Source organism: Oncorhynchus tshawytscha, linkage group LG28 (assembly GCF_018296145.1).
Source record: "Oncorhynchus tshawytscha isolate Ot180627B linkage group LG28, Otsh_v2.0, whole genome shotgun sequence".
NCBI classification, from domain to species: Eukaryota; Metazoa; Chordata; class Actinopteri; order Salmoniformes; family Salmonidae; genus Oncorhynchus; species Oncorhynchus tshawytscha.
In genome coordinates, this window is record NC_056456.1 from 39,980,811 (window position 1) to 40,004,015 (window position 23,205).

The 23,205-nt window shown below is 40.5% G+C and overlaps 1 protein-coding gene across 1 annotated transcript in view; it reads left to right on the forward strand.

The window, feature by feature from the left end:
• The window catches only part of LOC112226415 (collagen alpha-1(XI) chain), a 200,433-nt gene that overhangs the window by 173,653 nt on the left and 3,575 nt on the right, over positions 1-23,205 (forward strand). The window contains exons 46-63 of the mRNA XM_042308330.1: positions 28-81; positions 1,150-1,257; positions 4,241-4,348; positions 5,787-5,840; positions 5,970-6,023; positions 8,018-8,071; positions 12,579-12,632; positions 15,658-15,765; positions 16,456-16,509; positions 17,070-17,123; positions 17,897-18,004; positions 18,258-18,311; positions 19,414-19,449; positions 19,622-19,675; positions 19,822-20,092; positions 20,834-20,946; positions 21,116-21,184; positions 22,219-22,452. Coding sequence (XP_042164264.1) covers positions 28-81; positions 1,150-1,257; positions 4,241-4,348; positions 5,787-5,840; positions 5,970-6,023; positions 8,018-8,071; positions 12,579-12,632; positions 15,658-15,765; positions 16,456-16,509; positions 17,070-17,123; positions 17,897-18,004; positions 18,258-18,311; positions 19,414-19,449; positions 19,622-19,675; positions 19,822-20,092; positions 20,834-20,946; positions 21,116-21,184; positions 22,219-22,452 — 1,641 coding nt within the window. The remainder of the gene's footprint in view (positions 1-27; positions 82-1,149; positions 1,258-4,240; positions 4,349-5,786; positions 5,841-5,969; positions 6,024-8,017; positions 8,072-12,578; positions 12,633-15,657; positions 15,766-16,455; positions 16,510-17,069; positions 17,124-17,896; positions 18,005-18,257; positions 18,312-19,413; positions 19,450-19,621; positions 19,676-19,821; positions 20,093-20,833; positions 20,947-21,115; positions 21,185-22,218; positions 22,453-23,205) is intronic.

Genomic DNA, 23,205 nt, shown 5'->3' on the forward strand with positions numbered 1-23,205 from the left:
GTTATTGTTGATTGTTTACGTTGACAGGGTCCACCTGGTCCTCCAGGTCCCAGAGGTCCCCAGGGTTCTAGTGGAGCTGACGTAAGTGTCTGAATATTCATTATTATTATAATGAATAGTTAAACATGTCATTACACTAGAGTATATATTATTATTATAATGAATAGTTTAACATGTCATTATACTAGAGTATATATTATTATTATTATAATGAATAGTTTAACATGTCATTACACTACATGCGGCTCCATACCTTGTGTTATGATGACCTGACATTTTTTTATGATTGATTGATTGGTTGGTTGGTTGGTTGGTTCGTTATTTGGTTGGTTGGTGGTTTAATTGCTTGGTTGGTTGATGCATTGATTGATTTGTTGATTGCTTGGCTGATTGATTGGTTGGTTGATTGGATGGTTGACTGGATGATTGGTTGGTTGATTGATTGGATGGTTGGTTGATTGATTGGATGGTTGACTGGATGATTGGTTGGTTTGGTTGATTGATTGGATGGTTGGTTGATTGGTTGGTTGATTGGTTGGTTGATTGGATGGTTGACTGGATGATTGATTGGTTGGTTGATTGGTTGGATGGTTGGTTGATTGATTGATTGGATGGTTGGTTGGTTGGTTGGATGGTTGGTTGATTGGTTGGATGGTTGGTTGATTGATTGGTTGGATGATTGGTTGGTTGATTGGTTGGATGGTTGGTTGGTTGGTTGATTGGTTGGATGGTTGGTTGATTGATTGGTTGGTTGATTGGTTGGATGGTTGATTGGATGGTTGGTTGATTGGTTGGATGGTTGGTTGGTTGATGGATTGATTGATTGGTTGGTTGGTTGGTTGATTGGATGGTTGGTTGATTGATTGGTTGGATGATTGGTTGGTTGATTGGTTGGATGGTTGATTGGTTGGTTGGTTGATTGGTTGGATGGTTGGTTGATTGATTGGTTGGATGATTGGTTGGTTAATTGGTTGGATGGTTGGTTGATTGATTGGTTGACTGGATGATTTATTGGTTGATTGATTGGATGGTTAGTTGATTGGTTGATTGATTGATTGGTTGATTGATTGATTGATTCGTTGATTGATTGATTGATTGGTTGATTGATTGATTAGTTGATTGATTGGTTGATTTGTATCCCATCCACAGGGTGCCCAAGGCCCTCCTGGTGGAGTGGGTTCTATGGGAGGTAATGGAGAAAAGGGAGAGAGCGGTGAAGCCGGCAACCCGGGACCATCTGGAGAGCCCGGTGGTGGAGTAAGTATCCCGTTTGATTCAAATACATCTACATGTTTTTCATTCAATAAATTATAATTAGAACAGATAAAACAGGGAAAAAAACACATTTCTAAGTGTATAGTATTTTCATTTATGTATAGCAGTGTGTGATTAGGTTACAAATCGAGGTTCATATTTCTTAATTGCATATTTCTTAATTGCATATTTCTTAATTGCATATTTCTTAATTGCATATTTCTTAATTGCATATTTCTTAATTGCATATTTCTTAATTATTTGTGACAGTCACAGTAGAGAATCCTTCCTCTTACTGCGTTCCCTTCTGATGAGTCACAGCTTAGGGGAAAGACAGGGCATTCTCTTCACACATTATCATTATCACAGTCATGGTTTAGACAGTCTCAGCTCTGAACTATTCATCACAACAACAGTGGGAAGTTAAGGTATAACTGATCTGGGACCAGGCTATGTACAGTTTTCCTGGCTACCCAAACTCCTTACTCTGGCCATGCGACGAACGTTAGTTTCTTCTCTGCGATGAGTGTCTCCCCAACAATTGTCTAGAACGCAAACACATTCTAGCCGTTCTGATTGGTCCCTGAAACCGACGGGCCAGAACACACGTGTGTAAAGCAACGTTTTGAAAAATGCATCATTGTCTTTTATACTCTGATTGGTTAGAGACGATCCAACCGCTGATGACTTTGTTTTGTACGACATCCCCTTCATTTTGACATCACCACAAACGACTTTGATGATGTCAGTCTCAGACTGAAGTCTGTAGCGAACATAGAGCAGCGGAAATATTTCAGTTTTAGTCGTCACGCAAGTAAAGTCCCATCATGTCAAATGGTGCACTGAGTCATCAGGCAAGTAAAGTCCCATCATGTCAAATGGTGCACTGAGTCGTCAGGCAAGTAGAGTCCCATCATGTCAAATGGTGCACTGAGTCGTCAGGCAAGTAGAGTCCCATCATGTCAAATGGTGCACTGAGTCGTCAGGCAAGTAAAGTCCCATCATGTCAAATGGTGCACTGAGTTGTAAGGCAAGTAGAGTCCCATCATGTCAAATGGTGCACTGAGTCGTCAGGCAAGTAAAGTCCCATCATGTCAAATGGTGCACTGAGTCGTCAGGCAAGTAAAGTCCCATCATGTCAAATGGTGCACTGAGTCGTCTTCTACCCTGGCGGTTCCCTTACTGTAGTCAACTCTTCTAGCCTGGCTGGTCCTTACTGTAGTCAACTCTTCTAGTCTGGCTGGTCCTTACTGTAGTCAACTCTTCTAGCCTGGCTGGTCCTTACTGTAGTCAACTCTTCTAGTCTGGCTGGTCCTTACTGTAGTCAACTCTTCTAGTCTGGCTGGTCCTTACTGTAGTCAACTCTTCTAGTCTGGCTGGTCCCTTACTGTAGTCAACTCTTCTAGTCTGGCTGGTCCTTACTGTAGTCAACTCTTCTAGCCTGGCTGGTCCTTACTGTAGTCAACTCTTCTAGCCTGGCTGGTCCCTTACTATACCAGGGTTTCCTCCATAGGAAATACTTGGGCCGGCTGCTTGATCAATCCATATTTTCGAATTGATCGTTGCCCAGCAGAGCATTTGGTTATGATCATTGATTATCCCTTCCCCTCTCAGAAAGATAATAAATTAGGATCAATATCATAAATTACAGTTATGCTTCCATCCAACCCCAGCCGCATTAAATTCATATCAGAGCGTTGATCATTGATTGTTGGTTATGTTGTGGTTTGTGGTTGTGTCGTTCTGTCAGGTTTAATCAGTACAGAACACCAGTCCCTGATAGGACTCTCTGGCTTGTCACCCAAATGACACCCTTGTTCCCTATTCAGTGCGTTCATTTTGACCAGGGCCGTAGGGGACGTAGACCCCTTTCTCCTCCTCTACTCAGCGTCCGTCACTGTATATCGACATGGCTGTCTGCTCCTCTATCTGTTTACAGTGTCAGAATGAAATGGATAGTGACAGGTAGGGAGGGAACAGACAGGGACAGATAGTGACAGGTAGGGAGGGAACAGACAGGGACAGATAGTGACAGGTATGGAGGGGACAGACAGGGACAGATAGTGACAGGTAGGGAGGGAACAGACAGGGACAGATAGTGACAGGTATGGAGGGAACAGTCAGGGACATATAGTGACAGGTATGGAGGGGACAGACAGGGACAGATAGTGACAGGTATGGAGGGAACAGACAGGGACAGAGACTGACAGGTATGGAGGGGACAGACAGGGACAGATAGTGACAGGTAGGGAGGGAACAGACAGGGACAGATAGTGACAGGTATGGAGGGAACAGACAGGGACAGATAGTGACAGGTATGGAGGGGACAGACAGGGACAGATAGTGACAGGTATGGAGGGGACAGACAGGGACAGATAGTGACAGGTATGGAGGGAACAGACAGGGACAGATACTGACAGGTATGGAGGGAACAGACAGGGACAGATACTGACAGGTAGGGAGGGAACAGATAGTGACAGATAGTGACAGGTAGGGAGGGAACAGACAGGGACAGATAGTGACAGGTATGGAGGGAACAGACAGGGACAGATAGTGACAGGTATGGAGGAACAGATGGGGACAGATAGTGACAGGTATGGAGGGAACAGATAGGGACAGACAGGGACAGACAGGGACAGATAGTGACAGGTATGGAGGGGACAGACAGGGACAGATAGTGACAGGTATGGAGGGAACAGATAGGGATAGACAGGGACAGACAGGGACAGGTATGGAGGGAACAGACAGGGGACAGATCAAACTTTACCGGTGTGACACCCACTGATCCTCAGTGTGATAACAGTTGTGACATTTCTCTCTCTCCAGGGCCCCAGAGGAGAGACAGGGGAGAAGGGAGAGATAGTTCTGATATCAATATGATAACCATGCTGATATCTCTCTCCAGGGACGGCCATAGGAGAGACAGGGGAGAAGGGAGAGATAGTTCTGATATCAATGTGATAAACATGCTGATATCTCTCTCCAGGGCCCCAGAGGAGAGACAGGGGAGAAGGGAGAGTCAGGACCACCTGGAGCTGCCGGACCTGCAGGGGCCCGTGGACCTGGAGGAGACGACGGCCCCAAAGGCAACCCCGTAAGTCACATCAGGCCCTATATTCAAAGTACCTACTTACTTACTGACTTTATTGTCCACATGGGGAAATTTTGTTGCAGTGTCGTGTACACATTTAAAGTGATGTTTAAATACAGAACAACATGACAATACAACTTTCATAACAGTTACGCACCAATACAAATAATAATAGTAAGAAATAAGAAATAAAACATGAAATGAAAAAGAAGACTAGCCTGCTGACCTTACGGAGTCAATGGGAACATTCCGGAGTCAATGGGAACATTCCGGAGTCAATGGGAACATTCCGGAGTCAATGGGAACATTCCGGAGTCAATGGGAACATTCCGGAGTCAATGGGAACATTCCGGAGTCAATGGGAACATTCCAGAGTCTATGGGAACATTCCGGAGTCTATGGGAACATTCCGGAGTCAATGGGAACCTTCCCTGAGCTATTCAGGAGGGATATCACACCTGGCACAAGTGATTGTCTCATTAGTGACAGGTACTTTGACAGCATAAACATACACAATGTTTACAATAACATAAACAAATAGTATTTTTTTTTCTTCTGTTTTGTGGATCTATAACCGATACTGTAAATCGTAGAGTCACTCATGTTATGATTCTGATCCCAGTGTCTGTTTCCAGCGTGAGTATGTGAGGAGTTGAGGAGTGGGAAATCCTACTCAACGCTCATATGGACCTTTCCGGCGCTCCACTAAAACAACTGCTCCCAAAATATTTTTTATAGTAATAGAAAAACAGGGTGAAATAAATGCTGCTCCAAAATTCGCTCCAATGAAAATCATTTTACAATCACCATTTAAACCGACACTCACCTATTGTTTGTGATTTCCTGGACCTACCATTTTCAAATAGTCGACATGTCATTTTAAACAGCAACACTAAAAGGGTCAGGAGCCAGACAGGGAGCCTAAAAAGGAACGAAAATGTATTATTTATGCTATATTATTTCTATTATTTCAAGGCTATAGCCTACAAAGAAATACATTTGGGAGTGAGACAGAACAGGCTGGTTGGGACATAAAGCACTCAACATTTAAATAATATTTAATTTTATTAAATCATTATAGTCTATAAATTGTGCAAATAGGCTGTGACTTAGAATTAAATACATCATTAAAACAGTAAAATGCCTTAGAAACAGGAGTTTGTCCAGTCTGTGTCTTCAGGTTCGTGTGACGGTGCCTGGAGAGCCGGCTAGCAGAATATCCTGTCCTCACTCTCTCTCTCTCTCTCTCTCTCTCTCTCTCTCTCTCTCTCTCTCTCTCTCTCTCTCCCTCTCCCTCTCCCTCTCTCTCCCTCTCTCCCCCTTCCCCTATCCCTCTCCCTACCCCCCCCCTCTCTCTCTCTCTCTCTCTCTCCCTCTGTCTCTTTCTCTCCCTCTCCCTCTCTCTCTCTCTCTCTCTCTCTCTCTCTCTCTCTCTCTATAGGGACCCGTTGGCTTCCCTGGAGACCCTGGTCCCCCTGGAGAGCCTGGAGTTGGTGTAAGTACTACAGTTAGATGTAATGAATTGAAGTGTAACAGTAGATTCTGATCAATGCTACTAAAACGATGAGATCTCGCTGTTATATCAACTTAGAAAGTGACTTGTCTTTTTGTTGTATCTCCTCAGGGATTGGATGGCTTGGCTGGAGACAAGGGAGATGACGGAGACGGTGGTCAGCCAGTAAGTGGTGATTTATTTCACCAGGAAAAGACCCTTGAGGCTATAGGATGATGTGACGTTGTTGTTAGTGAGGAGAAGAAAAAATAAGTAGGGAGTAGTCTTGTACACAAATATATAAACAATGATTTGATTTGATTTGATTTGATTTGATAAAGATATATACAACATTATGTGGACACCTCTTTAAATGAGTGGATTCCGCTATTTCAGCCACACCCATTGCTGACAGGTGTATAAAATTGAGCGCACAGCCATGCGATCTCCATAGACAAACAATGGCAGTAGAATGGCCTCACTGAAGAGTTCAAGTCAGTTTGTCAAATGTCTTAGTTCCAGTGCAGGGACAATCTTTACGCTACAGAATACAATGACATTCTAGACGATTCTGTGCTTCCAACTTTGTGGCAACAGTTTGGGGAAGGCCCTTTCCTGTTTCAGAATGACAACGCCTCTGTGCACAACGCAAGGTCTATACAGAAATGGTTTGTTGAGATCGGTGTGGAAGAACTTGACTGGCTTGCACAGAGCCCTGACCTCAACCCCATCGAACACCTTTGAGATTAATTAGAACACCGACTGCGAGCCAGGTCCATCTATATATGTAGCTATTTATTTACCAAGCTAAAAACACAGAACCTAACGCTAGCTAGCTAGCTGCTGCGAGGATGTTGTCAGTGGGCGAGTGACTGACTTTTTTCCCACCCATATCGTTTTTCTGTGGCTACAGCTAGAGATGCAGGTGTCATTTGGTTGGCTAGAGAGGAATGTGAATCACTTTGCTAGCTAGCTATGCTGAACTTGAACGACTGTTAACCACAGTGAGTATATCTCTTAGTTGTCAATCAAATGTATTTGGCATCGATCAAACGGGCGGGCAGGTAGTTCTCCATCAGGTGTAAAATCGGCGATTAGCTGCGGGAAAGGCGAGCAGGTTACAGTACTATTCCACATTGTTTATCAGTGCAGTTTTGACAAGTTTGAGAGGGTTTAATTACTGTACCGTTCCCTCGTTAGATTTTAGCTCATCTTGCTTTGGCTAGCATTATTTGTTGATCTTGTTGTTGGGGGTAAAATGTCAGCCACTCACCCACTCGTCCAATGACAACATCCTTCCAGCAGCTAGCTTGCTACCGTTAGGCTCCCGTGTGGTGCAGCGGTCTAAGGCACTGAATCTCAGTGCAAGCAGGTGTCACTACAGTCCTTGGTTCGAATCCAAAAAGTTCCCCAAATGTAAGAGGACTCCTGTGGTATTTACATATTTGTAGAAATCCATTCAAGGGGCTTTTGTTAAATGCGTTCTAATGATTTAATGTCGTGCTGTTGCTACTGCCTGTAAACACACCGTCCAGTTCAAAGTGAATGATGGCAAGCTTGTGTGGCAAATAGCTGATTTCTTTTTATTGACGATGATGTTGTTGTTTAGGATGATGTTGATGATGATGTTGTTGTTGTTTAGGATGATGATGATGTTGTTGTTGTTGTTGTTGAGGATGATGTTGATGATGATGTTGTTGTTTAGGATGATGATGATGATGTTGTTGAGGATGATGATGTTGCTGTTGCTGTTGTTGTTGTTGCTGTATTGTGAATCTGGTACCTGTTGTAACTGGTTGTGGGGGTGTTGTTGTTGTATTGTGAATCTGGTACCTGTTGTAACTGGTTGTGGGGGTGTTGTTGTTGTTGTATTGTGAATCTGGTACCTGTTGTAACTGGTTGTGGGGGTGTTGTTGTTGTTGTATTGTGAATCTGGTACTTGTTGTAACTGGTTGTGGGGGTGTTGTTGTTGTTGTATTGTGAATCTGGTACCTGTTGTAACTGGTTGGGGGGTGTTGTTGTTGTTGTTGTATTGTGAATCTGGTACCTGTTGTAACTGGTTGGGGGATGTTGTTGTTGTATTGTGAATCTGGTACCTGTTGTAACTGGTTGTGGGGGTGTTGTTGTTGTATTGTGGATCTGGTACCTGTTGTAACTGGTTGGGGGGGGTGTTGTTTCAGGGTCCATCTGGTCCTTCTGGAGAAGCTGGACCTCCAGGACCACCTGGCAAGAGGGTAAGTGTCTGCCAAGAAAACTTTGTTATCCCGCAAAGATATTCGCTAATAGAGCTAACACATGTTCCAGGTTTCAGGCAAGGTTACTCGTCATTAACCAAAATTGTAGATATTACTGAATTTAAATACTAGCTACAATGCACTACAATATATACAGTGCCTTGAGAAAGTATTCGGCCCCCTTGAACTTTGCGACCTTTTGCCACATTTCAGGCTTCAAACATAAAGATATAAAACTGTATTTTTTTGTGAAGAATCAACAACAAGTGGGACACAATCATGAGGTGGAACGACATTTATTGGATATTTCAAACTTTTTTAACAAATCAAAAACTGAAAAATTTTGAGACGGTTTTGTACTAGATGAGTTTTATAATATTCAGAGGCAGTTTTGTACTAGATGAGTTTTGTAATAGAAAATCAACCTGTTTTAGTTTGTCTGACAGTGATGCGAGAGCAGTGAGATAAACACTCAAGTCCAGGATATCAAGATGTCATTTCTACCTCTGGCACTTCCTGCTGATCGTGTCACACAACCGGCCTCGATGTCCACATGAGATTACCCGCGTCCTAAATTGCAAAACTCGTCCCTCTGGTGGAAAAGTGGTGCACTCTTTAAGGGATAAGGTGCTATGTGGGAAACAGCCCTCCAGTATGTTTTCTTACCACTTTTACAACCTGGTCCAATTAAAGCCATCACTTTTAATGGAGAGCAATAAAATGCTACACCAATACTGTAAAATAATGAAGGGTTGGCACTGTATGGTGACAAGAACAAGGGGTTTGTCCCAAATGGAAACCTATTCATTTTGTAGTGCACTACTTTTTGGACCAGGAAACCATAGAGCTCTAGTCCAATGTAGTGCACTACTTTTTTGAGCAGGAAGCCATAGAGCTCTAGTCCAATGTAGTGCTCTACTTTTTGGACCAGGAAACCATAGAGCTCCAGTCCAATGTAGTGCACTACTTTTTGGACCAGGAAACCATAGAGCTCCAGTCCAATGTAGTGCACTACTTTTTGGACCAGGAAACCATAGAGCTCCAGTCCAATGTAGTGCACTACTTTTTTTGACCAGGAAACCATAGAGCTCTGGTCCAATGTAGTGCACTACTTTTTGGACCAGGAAACCATAGAGCTCCAGTCCAATGTAGTGCACTACTTTTTGGACCAGGAAACCATAGAGCTCTAGTCCAATGTAGTGCACTACTTTTTGGACCAGGAAACCATAGAGCTCTAGTCCAATGTAGTGCACTACTTTTTTGAGCAGGAAGCCATAGAGCTCTAGTCCAATGTAGTGCTCTACTTTTTGGACCAGGAAACCATAGAGCTCTAGTCCAATGTAGTGCTCTACTTTTTGGACCAGGAAACCATAGAGCTCCAGTCCAATGTAGTGCACTACTTTTTTGGACCAGGAAACCATAGAGCTCTGGTCCAATGTAGTGCACTACATTTTGGACCAGGAAACCATATAACTTTAGTCCAATGTAGTGCACTAAATAGGGATGTGTGTGCCATTTGGGACGCAGTTCAAAACTCTTTATTTAAAGGGACGCTTCAATTCAAAAGCGTCCTGGTGTTACTTCAGTGTGAAATGATGTTATTACACCATCAAATCAACGATGTGTTTCCACATGGCTCTGCATCAAAGTGTCAGGGTTTTCTCTTTCACTTGTAAAGTCTAATTTCCCGTCGTGATTACGGCTCACAGACGTGGTGCCAGGTATTTAATATGTATGGTGGAAAAAAACGAGTGGAAAGATACTTGTCTGTACAGTCTTTTCCACCTACATTACACATTATGGAATATTAACCTGTGTCAGCAAAACCAAGGGACAGTATGGTCAGAATATAGTCATGTAAGTATTAATATAGTCATGTAGGTATTAATATAGTCATAATATAGTATTAATATAGTCATATAGGTATTAATATAGTCATATAGGTATTAATATAGTCATATAGGTATTAATATAGTCATAATATAGGTATTAATATAGTCATATAGCTATTAATATAGTCATGTAGGTATTAATATAGTCATATAAGTATCAATATAGTCATAATATAGGTATTAATATAGTCATATAGGTATTAATATAGTCTTGTAGGTATTAATATAGTCATAATATAGTATTAATATAGTCATATAAGTATCAATATAGTCATAATATAGGTATTAATATAGTCATATAGGTATTAATATAGTCATGTAGGTATTAATATAGTCATATAAGTATCAATATAGTCATAATATAGTCATAATATAGTATTAATATAGTCATATAGGTATTAATATAGTCATAATATAGTATTAATATAGTCATAGGTATTAATATAGTCATATAGGTATTAATATAGTCATATAGGTATTAATCTAGTCATAATATAGTATTAATATAGTCATATAGGTATTAATATAGTCATGTAGGTATTAATATAGTCATAATATAGTATTAATATAGTCATATAGGTATTAATATAGTCATATAGGTATTAATCTAGTCATAATATAGTCATAATATAGTCATATAGGTATTAATATAGTATTAATATAGTCATATAGGTATTAATATAGTCATGCAGGTATTAATATAGTCATAATATAGTATTAATATAGTCATATAAGTATCAATATAGTCATATAGGTATTAATATAGTCATATAGGTATTAATATAGTCATAATATAGTCATAATATAGTATTAATATAGTCATATAGGTATTAATATAGTCATAATATAGTATTAATATAGTCATATAGGTATTAATATAGTCATAATATAGTCATAATATAATATTAATATAGTCATGTAGGTATTAATATAGTCATGTAGGTATTAATATAGTCATAATATAGTATTAATATAGTCATATAAGTATCAATATAGTCATAATATAGGTATTAATATAGTCATGTAGGTATTAATATAGTCATGTAGGTATTAATATAGTCATGTAGGTATTAATATAGTCATATAGGTATTAATATAGTCATAATATAGTATTAATATAGTCATGTAGGTATTAATAGAGTCATATAGGTATTAATATAGTATTAATATAGTCATAATATAGTATTAATATAGTCATATAGGTATTAATATAGTCATATAGGTATTAATATAGCCATACTATAGTATTAATATAGTCATATAGGTATTAATATAGTCATAATATAGTCATAATATAGTATTAATATAGTCATATAGGTATTAATATAGTCATAATATAGTATTAATATAGTCATATAGGTATTAATATAGTCATAATATAGTCATATAGGTATTAATATAGTATTAATATAGTCATATAGGTATTAATATAGTCATGTAGGTATTAATATAGTCATAATATAGTATTAATATAGTCATATAAGTATCAATATAGTCATAATATAGGTATTAATATAGTCATATAGGTATTAATATAGTCATAGGTATTAATATAGTCCTAATATAGTCATAATATAGTATTAATATAGTCATATAGGTATTAATATAGTCATAATATAGTATTAATATAGTCATATAGGTATTAATATAGTCATAATATAGTATTAATATAGTCATATAGGTATTAATATAGTCATATGTATTAATATAGTCATAATATAGTATTAATATAGTCATATAGGTATTAATATAGTCATAATATAGTATTAATATAGTCATATAGGTATTAATATAGTCATATATGTATTAATATAGTCATATAGGTATTAATATAGTCATACTATAGTATTAATATACACATATAGGTATTAATATAGTCATACTATAGTATTAATATAGACACATAGGTATTAATATAGTCATATAGATATTAATATAGTCATAATATAGTATTAATATAGTCATAATATAGTATTAATATAGTCATATAGGTATTAATATAGTCATATAGGTATTAATATAGTCATAATATAGTATTAATATAGTCATGTAGGTATTAATACAATCATATAGGTATTAGTATAGTCATAATATAGTCATATCGATGTTAATATAGTCATAATATATTCATAACATTGTAATAATATAGTCATATCCTTCTAGTCAAGGTCATCAGTCATATATTGATAAGGTACTATAGCTGATTGTCCCTATCGGACCTGCTATACACTGGTTCTGCTTCTAGTCAAGGTCATCAGTCGTATATTGAGAAATGATCATCAGTAGTTATTACTCATCATATATACACATATATATATATATATATATATATATATATATATATATATATATATATATATATATATATATATATACTTGAATAAGCACTATATTTTTTTCCCAAGTGTATACTAAATAGATAGTTTTTTTTATGCTAAATAGATGGGGTTTTATGCTGGGTTTCTGTACAGCACTGTGTGACATTGGCTGATGTAAAAAGGGCTTTATAAATAAATGGATTGATTGATTGATGTTGTATTGTCTTTAGACTGTTTTAACCATCTGTGATTGGACACTGTATACCAAGCTGATGAGTGGTGTCTCTTTCCCCCCAGGGACCCATTGGACCAGCCGGTACTGAGGGAAGACAAGGAGAGAAGGGTTCTAAGGTAAGAGGCACAGACGCACACACACAGACACACACACACACACGTCCATTCTAACAGAAGTGTAGGATTAGAGTTGATGTGATGGAGACAGGACAAAAGCCCCTCAGAACTTCCTGGTCTGTCAAAGCTGGCTTATAATTGGTTGTCAGAATTGTTTTAATCCTCCAACCCCGTTATCCGATCTGATGGTAAATCCATGGATCTCCAATCTTTTGTGTCTGTTCTCATGGCTGATAGATGACAGGTGGTGTGATTGTTGTAATTCCCAAACACCTTTGAAAGGAGCTTTATCTGTTTAGGTTTGAATAAAACTTAATTCTTATAGAATCCTCCCGAGAACTTCAGTATATACAGGTGACGTTGGAAGTTTACATACACTGACGTTGGAGTCATTAAAACTCGTTTTTCAACCACTCCACACATTTCTTGTTGATAACAAACTATAGTTTTGGCAAGTCGGTTAGGACATCTACTTTGTGCATGACACAAGTAATTTCTCCAACAATTGTTTACAAACAGATTATTTCACCTATAATTCACTGTATCACAATTCCAGTGGGTCAGAAGTTTACATACACTAAGTTGACTGTGCCTTTAAACAGAAAATTATATCATGGCTTTAGAAGCTTCTGATAGGCTAATTGACATAATTTGAGTCAATTGGAGGTGTACCTGTGGATGTATTTCAAGGCCTACCTTCAAACTCAGGGCCTCTTTCCTTGACATCATGGGAAAATCCAAATAAATCAGCCAAGACCTCCACAAAAAATGGTATCTTGAAGGCCTGAAGGTATCACGTTCATCTGTACAAACAATAGTACACAAGTATAAACACCATGGGACCATGCAGCCGTCATACCACTCAGGAAGGAGAAGCGTTCTGTCTCCAAGAGATGAACGTACTTTGGTGCGAAAAGTGCAAATCAATCCCAGAACAACAGCAAAGGATCTTGTGAAGATGCTGTAGGAAACAGGTACAAAAGTATCTATATCCATAGTAAAAACGATTAAAACGAAGCCACTGCTCCAAAACCTCCAGACTACGGTTTTCAACTGCACATGGGGACAAAGATCGTACTTTTTGGAGAAATGTCCTCTGGTCTGATGAAACAAAAATAGAACTGTTTGGCCATAATGACCATCATTATGTTTGGAGGAAGAAGGGAGAGGCTTGCAAGCCGAAGAACACCATCCCAACCGTGAAGCACGGGGGTGGCAGCATCTTGTTGTGGGGGAGCTTTGCTGCCTGAGGGACTGATGCACTTCACAAAATAGATGGCATCATGAGGCAGGAAAATTATGTGGATATATTGAAGCAATATCTCAAGACATCAGTTAAAGCTTGGTCGCAAATGGGTCTTCCAAATGGACAATGACCCCAAGCATACTTCCAAAGTTGTGGCAAAATGGCTCAAGGACAACAAAGTCAAGGTATTGGAGTGGCCATCACAAAGCCCTGACCTCAATCCCATAGAAAATATGTAGGCAGGACTGAAAAAGCGTGTGCGAGCAAGGAGGCCTACAAACCTTACTCAGTTACACCAGCTCTGTCAGGAGGAGTGGGCCAAAATTCACCCAACTTATTGTGGGAAGTTTGTGGAAGGCTACCCGAAACATTTGACCCACGTTAAACAATTTAAAGGCAATGTTACCAAATACTAATTGAGTGTATGTAAACTTCTGACCCACTGGGAATGTGATGAAAGAAATAAAAGCTGAAATAAATCATTCTCTCTACTATTATTCTGACATTTCACATTCTTAAAGTAAAGTGGTGATCCTAACTGACTTATGACAGGGGATTTTTACTAGGATTAAATGTCAGGAATTGTGAAACTGAGTTTAAATGTATTTGGCTAAGGTGTATGTAAACTTCAGAGTTCAACTGTATCTACAGTACCAGTCAAAGTTTGGACACACAGGGTTTTTCTTTATTTTTTTACTATTTTCTACATTGTAGAATAACAGTGAAGACATCACAACTATGAAATAACACATGTGGAATCATGTAGTAACCAAAAAAATGTGTTAAACTAATCAAAATATATTTTACATTTGAGATTCTTTAAAGTAGCCACCCTTTGCCTTGATGACAGCTTTGCACACTCTTGGGATTCTCTCAACCAGCTTCATGAGGTAGTCACCTGGAATGCTTTTCAATTAACAGGTGTGCCGTGTACTGTATGTATGTATGTATGTATATCCTAATTATATATATATATATATATAATTATTTTATGAGGATCCCTATTAGCTGTTGCAAAAGCATGAGCTACTCTTCCTGGGGTCCACACAGAACATAAAACATGACATAACACAGAACATTAATAGACAAGAACAGCTCAAGGACAGAACTACATCAATGGCACATATGAATACATACACACAAATAGAATAGAGCCATGATGTGTTGCTTTATCTGTTTTTTTAAATCTGGTTGGCTGTTCATTTTGAGCAATATGAGATGGAAGGGAGTTACATGCATTAAGGACTCTATGTAACACTGTACACTTTTCTGAATTAGTTCTGGATTTGCCTGGTGGCACGTCTGGTGGGATAAGTGTGTTGGTCAGAGCTATGCAAACCATTTGGAATGTTCAACACATTAACGTTTCTTCTAAAAAAGAAGAAGTGATGCTGTCAGTCTCTCCTCAACTCTTGGCCAAGAGACACTGGCCTGCGTAGTATTGATATCGGCCATTCAACTTTTTTTCGAGCCAGTTGTAGTAGTACGATACAACTGTATTGAACTTTATTAAACAGTTTTCACAAGTCTAATTTCTAGATCTCTCTGTCTTCCTTGTCTATAATATGTATGGAAAAGAAGCTTATTGCTCTGGTTACCCAGGCAACTGGTTCTCAAACTTCTCCTCAGGAACCCTCACTACCGCAGGCCATATAAGGTATCTCTGGAAGGTCATGCTGAATGTATTTGAATGTAGCTGGGAATTACTACTATGTAACTCCAGGATGTGGCTGAAGGTATTGATACAGGTGTATTGAGCGTTATAATTGTGTTTTGCAGGGTGAGGCTGGAGCCGAGGGGCCTGATGGTAAAACTGGACCTGTTGGACCCCAGGGGCCCTCTGGGAAGCCTGGGCCTGACGGCCTGCGTGGAATCCCCGGCCCTGTCGTGAGTTATCTAGCTATACATCACCTGTTATATTTTGATACATACGCTACAGTATCACTGTCATGAGTTGCCCCTGAAGCCTCTGAAGCTAAGTAGGGTCGGTCCAGGTCGGTCCCTGGATGGGAGACCAGATGCTGCTGGAAGTGTTGGAGTGTCAGTAGGAGAAGCTCTTTACTCGGGTCTAAGAAGATCCCAATGCCCCCAGAGTATTAATATAGTGAATGGGACATTGCCCTGTGTAAAGTGCCCTCTTTCAGATGAGACATTAAAACGGGTGTCCTGACTCTTTGTGGTCACTAAAGATCTCATGGCACTTATAGTAAGAGTAGGGGTGTTAACCCCGGTCTCCTGGCTAAATTCCCAATCTGGCCCTCAAACCATCACGGTCAGCTAGTCATCCCCAGCTTCCAAAAGGCTCATTCCTCCCCCTCCGCTCCCCTGTAACTATTCCCCAGGTCGTTGCTGTAAAAAGAGAATGTGTTCTCAGTTATCTTACCTGGTAAAATAACAAATAAATCAATCAATAGAATGAGTTAACACGCTCCATTCAAGTCCTAACTAATCAGATGACAGTGTCTGCTATATACTTATCGTCACATTATCACGATTATAATTGTGTGGTAATGGGAACGGTAATGTGATGGATAATGTGAAGGATAATGTAATGGATGATGTGATACTTACTCTCAGGGTGAACAAGGACTTCCAGGTGCTTCTGGAATGGACGGACCTCCTGGACCGATGGTAATAACAACATGATAATTACAAGGTTTTGTATTTACGTAGCCCCTTTTCCCCAGCTCACAGCACCTCATATTGGGGTAACTTATCCTTAGTATACTGGGCCATCCACTGCTTAGTATACTGGTCCATCCACTGCTTAGATATACTGGTCCATCCACTGCTTAGAAATACTGGTCCATCCACTGCTTAGATATACTGGTCCATCAACTGCTTAGATATACTGGTACATCAACTGCTTAGATATACTGGTACATCAACTGCTTAGATATACTGGTACATCCACTGCTTAGATATACTGGTACATCCACTGCTTAGTATACTGGTCCATCCACTGCTTAGATATACTGGTCCATCCACTGCTTAGATATACTGGTACATCAACTGCTTAGATATACTGGTACATCCACTGCTTAGATATACTGGTACATCAACTTAGCTGGTCCATCCAGATATACTGGTCCATCCACTGCTTAGATATACTGGTCCATCAACTGCTTAGTATACTGGTCCATCCACAGTGACAGACTGATTCCTGAGAGTGTTTTTCTGTCTCTTTCCAGGGTCCCCCTGGTCTCGCTGGCTTGAAAGGAACTCCAGGTGGTAAGGGAGAAAAGGTAAGACTGGGCTACTGTAGAGAAGAGTAGGTTATCTCTCTCTTTTTTCTCCATCGCTGTCTATCTCTCCCTCTCTCTTTCAACGTCAGCAACGTTTCTGGTTTGGAGCTGGCACGCGGCAGTGATAGTAGTCTAGTGGGCTTTGCAGTAGGCTGTAACGGATGTCATAGACACACCACCGTTGTTAAATACGACTCCGCTATAAACAGAAGAATCCTTTACCGTCTAACCGTCTAACTTTACCGTTTAACTAAGACAGTGTTCTGGCACCCGCGGACACAGAGTACATTAATGATGTCGCAGGTGGTTTCAGCTCGTTAGTTTAATATACATATTGCTACTTGGCATAATTGAACAACAGATGTTTGTTATAAACAAAGATGTTAACAATTGTGATTTGTGTACGATTGATCAGTACACTACTCCAACAGCATGTCTCCTGTCTGTGGATGTCTGTATACACTATTTCTGTGACAGTTCATCTGGAGCTATTCCTCTCGCTCTCCTGTTGGATTATCTGCAATGTACTGTGTGAATATCCCATCTAACACTGTTCACCTCTCTTTCTCCCTCACCCTCTCTCCCTCTCCTTCTCCTTCTCTATCTCTTCCCCTCCTCCTCTCTCTCCTCTCGTTCTTCCCCTTCTCCTCTTTCTTCCCTCTCTCTCTCTCCTTCTCTCTCTCTCTTCCCCTCCTCCTCTCTCTCTCTCTCTCTCTCTCTCTCTCTCTCTCTCTCTCTCTCTCTCTCTCTCTCTCTCACTCTCTGTCCTCTAGGGTCACCCCGGTCTGATTGGTCTGATTGGACCACCTGGTGAGTTTGGAGAGAAGGGAGACAGAGGCCTGCCTGGACCCCAGGGAACTGGTGGAGGCAAGGGAGATACTGTAAGTGACTGACAAGTTTATTACTCATTGATCTATAAACAGATGATTAATAGTCGATGAATTACCTTTTATTATCTACACCTTTATGTAAAGTGTTAGCTCATTGGTTCATACGACTATAAAGTGTCATCTCATTGGTTCATACTATTATAAAGTGTTGAAGAATGCCTTCATGTAAAGTGCCATCTCATTGGTTAATAGTACTGTAAAGTGTCATCTCATTGGTTACTACTGCTGTACTGTGTCTCTGTAGGGTGTTGGAGGTTCTGCTGGTCCTCTTGGTCCTCCTGGTCCTCCTGGAATTCCTGTAAGTTCCAAAACATCTTTATGTCAAAACATCTTTGTCTAAACATCTTTATGTCTAAACATCTTTGTCTAAACATCTTTGTCTAAACATCTTTGTCTAAACATCTTCATGTCTAAACATCTTTGTCTAAACATCTTTGTCTAAACATCTTTGTCTAAACATCTTCATGTCTAAACATCTTTGTCTAAACATCTTTGTCTAAACATCTTTATGTCTAAACATCTTCATGTCTAAACATCTTTGTCTAAACATCTTTGTCTAAACATCTTTATGTCTAAACATCTGTATGTCTAAACATCTTTATGTCTAAACATCTTTGTCTAAACATCTTCATGTCTAAACATCTTTATGTCTAAACATCTGTATGTCTAAACATCTTTATGTCTAAACATCTTTGTCTAAACATCTTCATGTCAAAACATCTTTATGTCTAAACATCTTCATGTCTAAACATCTTCATGTCTAAACATCTTTGTCTAAACATCTTTATGTCTAAACATCTTTGTCTAAACATCTTTATGTCTAAACATCTTTGTCTAAACATCTTCATGTCTAAACATCTTCATGTCTAAACATCTTTGTCTAAACATCTTTGTCTAAACATCTTTGTCTAAACATCTTTATGTCTAAACATCTTTATGTCAAAACATCTTCATGTCTAAACATCTTTGTCTAAACATCTTTGTCTAAACATCTTTATGTCTAAACATCTTTATGTCAAAACATCTTCATGTCTAAACATCTTTGTCTAAACATCTTCATGTCTAAACATCTTTATGTCAAAACATCTTTATGTCTAAACATCTTCATGTCTAAACATCTTCATGTCTAAACATCTTTGTCTAAACATCTTTGTCTAAACATCTTTATGTCTAAACATCTGTATGTCTAAACATCTTTGTCTAAACATCTTTATGTCTAAACATCTTTATGTCTAAACATCTTTGTCTAAACATCTTTGTCTAAACATCTTTATGTCTAAACATCTTTATGTCTAAACATCTTTGTCTAAACATCTTTATGTCTAAACATCTTCATGTCTACCATTTCATCACGGTCCTAGTGTTATTGTTCACTGTGTGTCTCTCTTTTCTTAACCTAGGGACCTGTAGGCTCTAAGGGGTCCAAGGGATCATCAGTAAGTTCTGTTCATTAGAATCAATCAAATCCAATCAAATGTATTTTATAAAGCCCTTCTTATATCAGCAGATGTCACAAAGTGCTTATACAGAAACATCCCTTTTAGAAGATCTCTCCGTCCTATATGACTGGTGTGATAACTTCCTTGTGTCCTGTGTCTGTTTTTGTAGGGTGGATCTGGCCAGAAAGGAGACACTGGTGTGATCGGACCACCTGGAGCTCCTGTAAGTTGACATTTCCAAGAGCTCATTTCCTCTCTCAACAAGATCTCAGATGCTTTCACGATGATCCACTTTAAATGGACCTTTTCGTCCCTGTCTCTGTATTGGCCAATTTCACTGACCCCTAACCTCTGTGCTCTTCCAACCAGGGTCCTCCTGGTGACATCATCCAGCCGCTGCCCATCCAGCAGGCGAGCAGGAAGAACAGACGGCAGGCGGAGGACGACTCTGTGCAGGGCGACGAGGCGGGAGGCATGGCGGACTACGGCATGGAGGCCACAGCGGACATGGAGGACGTGTTCGGGTCCCTGAATAACTTGAAGCAGGACATCGAGAGGATGAAGTTCCCCATGGGAACACAGGACAACCCTGCCAGGACCTGTAACGACCTGCACCTCAGCCAGCCTGACTTCCCTGACGGTGGGTTAGAGAGATAAATAACAGGACCAGTCAGCTGTGTGGAGGGTTCATGCACTTACTGCTGGTTTACGTTCTACCTGGTAGTTCATCATTGGGCGGCAGGGTAGCCTGGTGGTTAGAGCGTTGGACTAGTAACCGGAAGGTTGCAAGTTCAAACCCCTGAGCTGACAAGGTACAAATCTGTCGTTCTGCCCCTGAACAGGCAGTTAACCCACTGTTCCTAGGCTGTCATTGAAAATAAGAATTTGTTCTTAACTGACTTGCCTAGTTAAATAAAGGTAAACAATTTTTTTATTTTTTATTGGCTAGCATCTCTAATTGGCTAGAGACAGAGATTTCAGTCACCTGGTGTTAAAAGTAGTTGAATAGTCCTGGTATAGGATGTTTTACATTTGACCTTGCCATAGGTCGACAGTACAACAAACTGCACCTAGTCTGGTCCCAGATCTGTGTGTGCGATCATACCAACAATGTTTGGTGTGACAATACGTGATAAGGAGTTGGCAAGACAACATAACCAGACTGGTACCAAGGCTTTCTGCCCCTGAACAGGCAGTTAACCCACGGTTCCTAGGCCGTCATTGAAAATAAGAATTTGTTCTTAACTGACTTATACCCTTGCCATAGGGCCCCAGTACATCATGTTAATACCCTTGTCATAGGTCCCCAGTACATCATGTTAATACCCTTGTCATAGGGCCCCAATACATCATGTTAATGACTGTGTGTTGTGGTGTTCAGGTGAATACTGGATCGATCCTAACCAGGGCTGTACCGGAGACTCCTTCAAGGTCTACTGTAACTTCACCGCTGGAGGAGAGACCTGTATCTACCCCGACAAGAAGTCCGCTGGCGTACGTCACTGGGAAACAATGTCTATAGTGTCTATGGATACAAGAACAAGTTGCAGTCAATTCGAACCTGCATTTTCACACTCGCTGTTAGACCTTTTCTGTATATATATATATATATATTATTCAGAGACATTAACAGTTAGCCTGTTGTTTTATGTCTGTGTAACAGGTCAGAATCTCGAACTGGCCCAAGGAGGCTCCAGGATCATGGTTCAGTGAATTCAAACGTGGAAAAATAGTAAGTGTAGAAAATATCCACCTCTCAAAGCAGTTATAGATTTCTGATATTCACAGTCACTTTCAATGACAACTGTCACCCTTTCTCTACCTCTCTCCCTCTCCCTCCCCCTCTGCCCCCTCTCCTCTACCTCCCCTCTCCCTCCCCCTCTGCCCCCTCTCCTCTACCTCCCCTCTCCCTCCCCCTCTGCCCCCCCCTCTACCTCTACCTCCACCTCCCCTCTCCCCCCCCCTCTGCCCCCTCTCCTCTACCTCCCCTCTCCCTCCCCCTCTGCCCCTCTCCTCCCCCTCCCCTCTCCCTCCCCCTCTGCCTCCTCTCCTCTACCTCCCCTCTCCCTCCCCCTCTGCCCCCTCTCCTCCCCCTCCCCCTCCCCTCTAACCCCCTCCCCTCTACCTCCCTCTCCCTCCCCTTTGCCCCCTCTACCTCCCCTCTCCCTCCCCTCTGCCCCTCCCTCTAACCCCCTCCCCTCTACCCCCCTCTGCCCCCTTCTCCCTCCCCTCTCCTCCCCCTCTCCTCTACCTCCCCTCTACCTCTCCCTCCCCTCTATCTCCCCTCCCCTCTCCTCCCCTCCCCTCTCCCTCCCCCTCTGCCCCCCTCCCTCCCTCCCTCCCCTCTCCTCTACCTCCCCTCTCCCTCCCCCTCTCCTCTACCTCCCCTCTCCCTCCCCCTCTCCTCTACCTCCCCTCTCCCTCCCCTCTACCTCCCCCTCCCCTCTACCCCCCCCTCTGTCCCCTCTCCTCCCCATCCCTCCCCCTCTCCTCCCCTCCCCTCTACCTCTCCCTCCCCTCTGCCCCCTCTCCTCCCCTCCCTCTCCCCCTCTCCTCCCCCTCTCCTCTACCTCCCCTCTCCCTCCCCTCTACCTCTCCCTCCCCCTCTCCTCTACCTCCCCTCTCCCTCCCCTCTACCTCTCCCTCCCCTCTACCTCCCCTCCCCTCTACCCCCCCTCCCTCCCCCTCCCCCCCTCTCCCCCTCCCCTCTCCCTCCCCCTCTACCCCCCCCCTCCCCTCTCCCTCCCCCTCTACCCCCTCCCCCAGTTGAACTATGTGGACATGGATGAGAACACCATCCAGACAGTCCAGATGACCTTCCTGAAGCTGCTCAGCTCAACGGCCCGTCAGAATTTCACCTACATCTGCCACCAGTCTGTAGCCTGGTACGATGCCAAGGCAGACGGCTACGACAAGGCTCTACGCTTCCTGGGTTACAACGACGAGGAGATGTCCTACGATAATAACCCCTTCATCAAGGCACTTTCAGATGGATGCTCAGTAAGGACACAGTATAGATTATATACAGGTTATATTATATACAGTATTTAGGTTATATTACATACAGGTTATATTACATAGAGTAATTAGGTTATATTATATACAGGTTATATTATATACAGGTTATATTATATACAGGTTATATTATATACAGGTTATATTATATACAGGTTATATTATATACAGGTTATATTATATACAGGTTATATTATATACAGGTTATATTGTATAGAGTAATTAGGTTGTATTATATACAGGTTATATTATATACAGGTTATATTACATAGAGTATTTAGGTTATATTATATACAGGTTATATTATATACAGGTTATATTATATACAGGTTATATTATATACAGGTTATATTATATAGAGTATTTAGGTTATATTATATACAGGTTATATTATATATACAGTATGTAGATTATATTATATACAGGTTATATTATATACATGTTATATTATATACAGTATGTAGATTATATTATATACATGTTATATTATATACAGGTTATATTATATACAGTATGTAGATTATATTATATACATGTTATATTATATACAGGTTATATTATATACAGTATGTAGATTATATTATATACAGGTTATATTATATACAGGTTATATTATATACAGGTTATATTATATACAGGTTATATTATATACAGGTTATATTATATACAGGCTATATTATATACAGGTTATATTATATACCGAATGTGTAACGGTTTTCTAGGTGTGAAGGAGAGTCG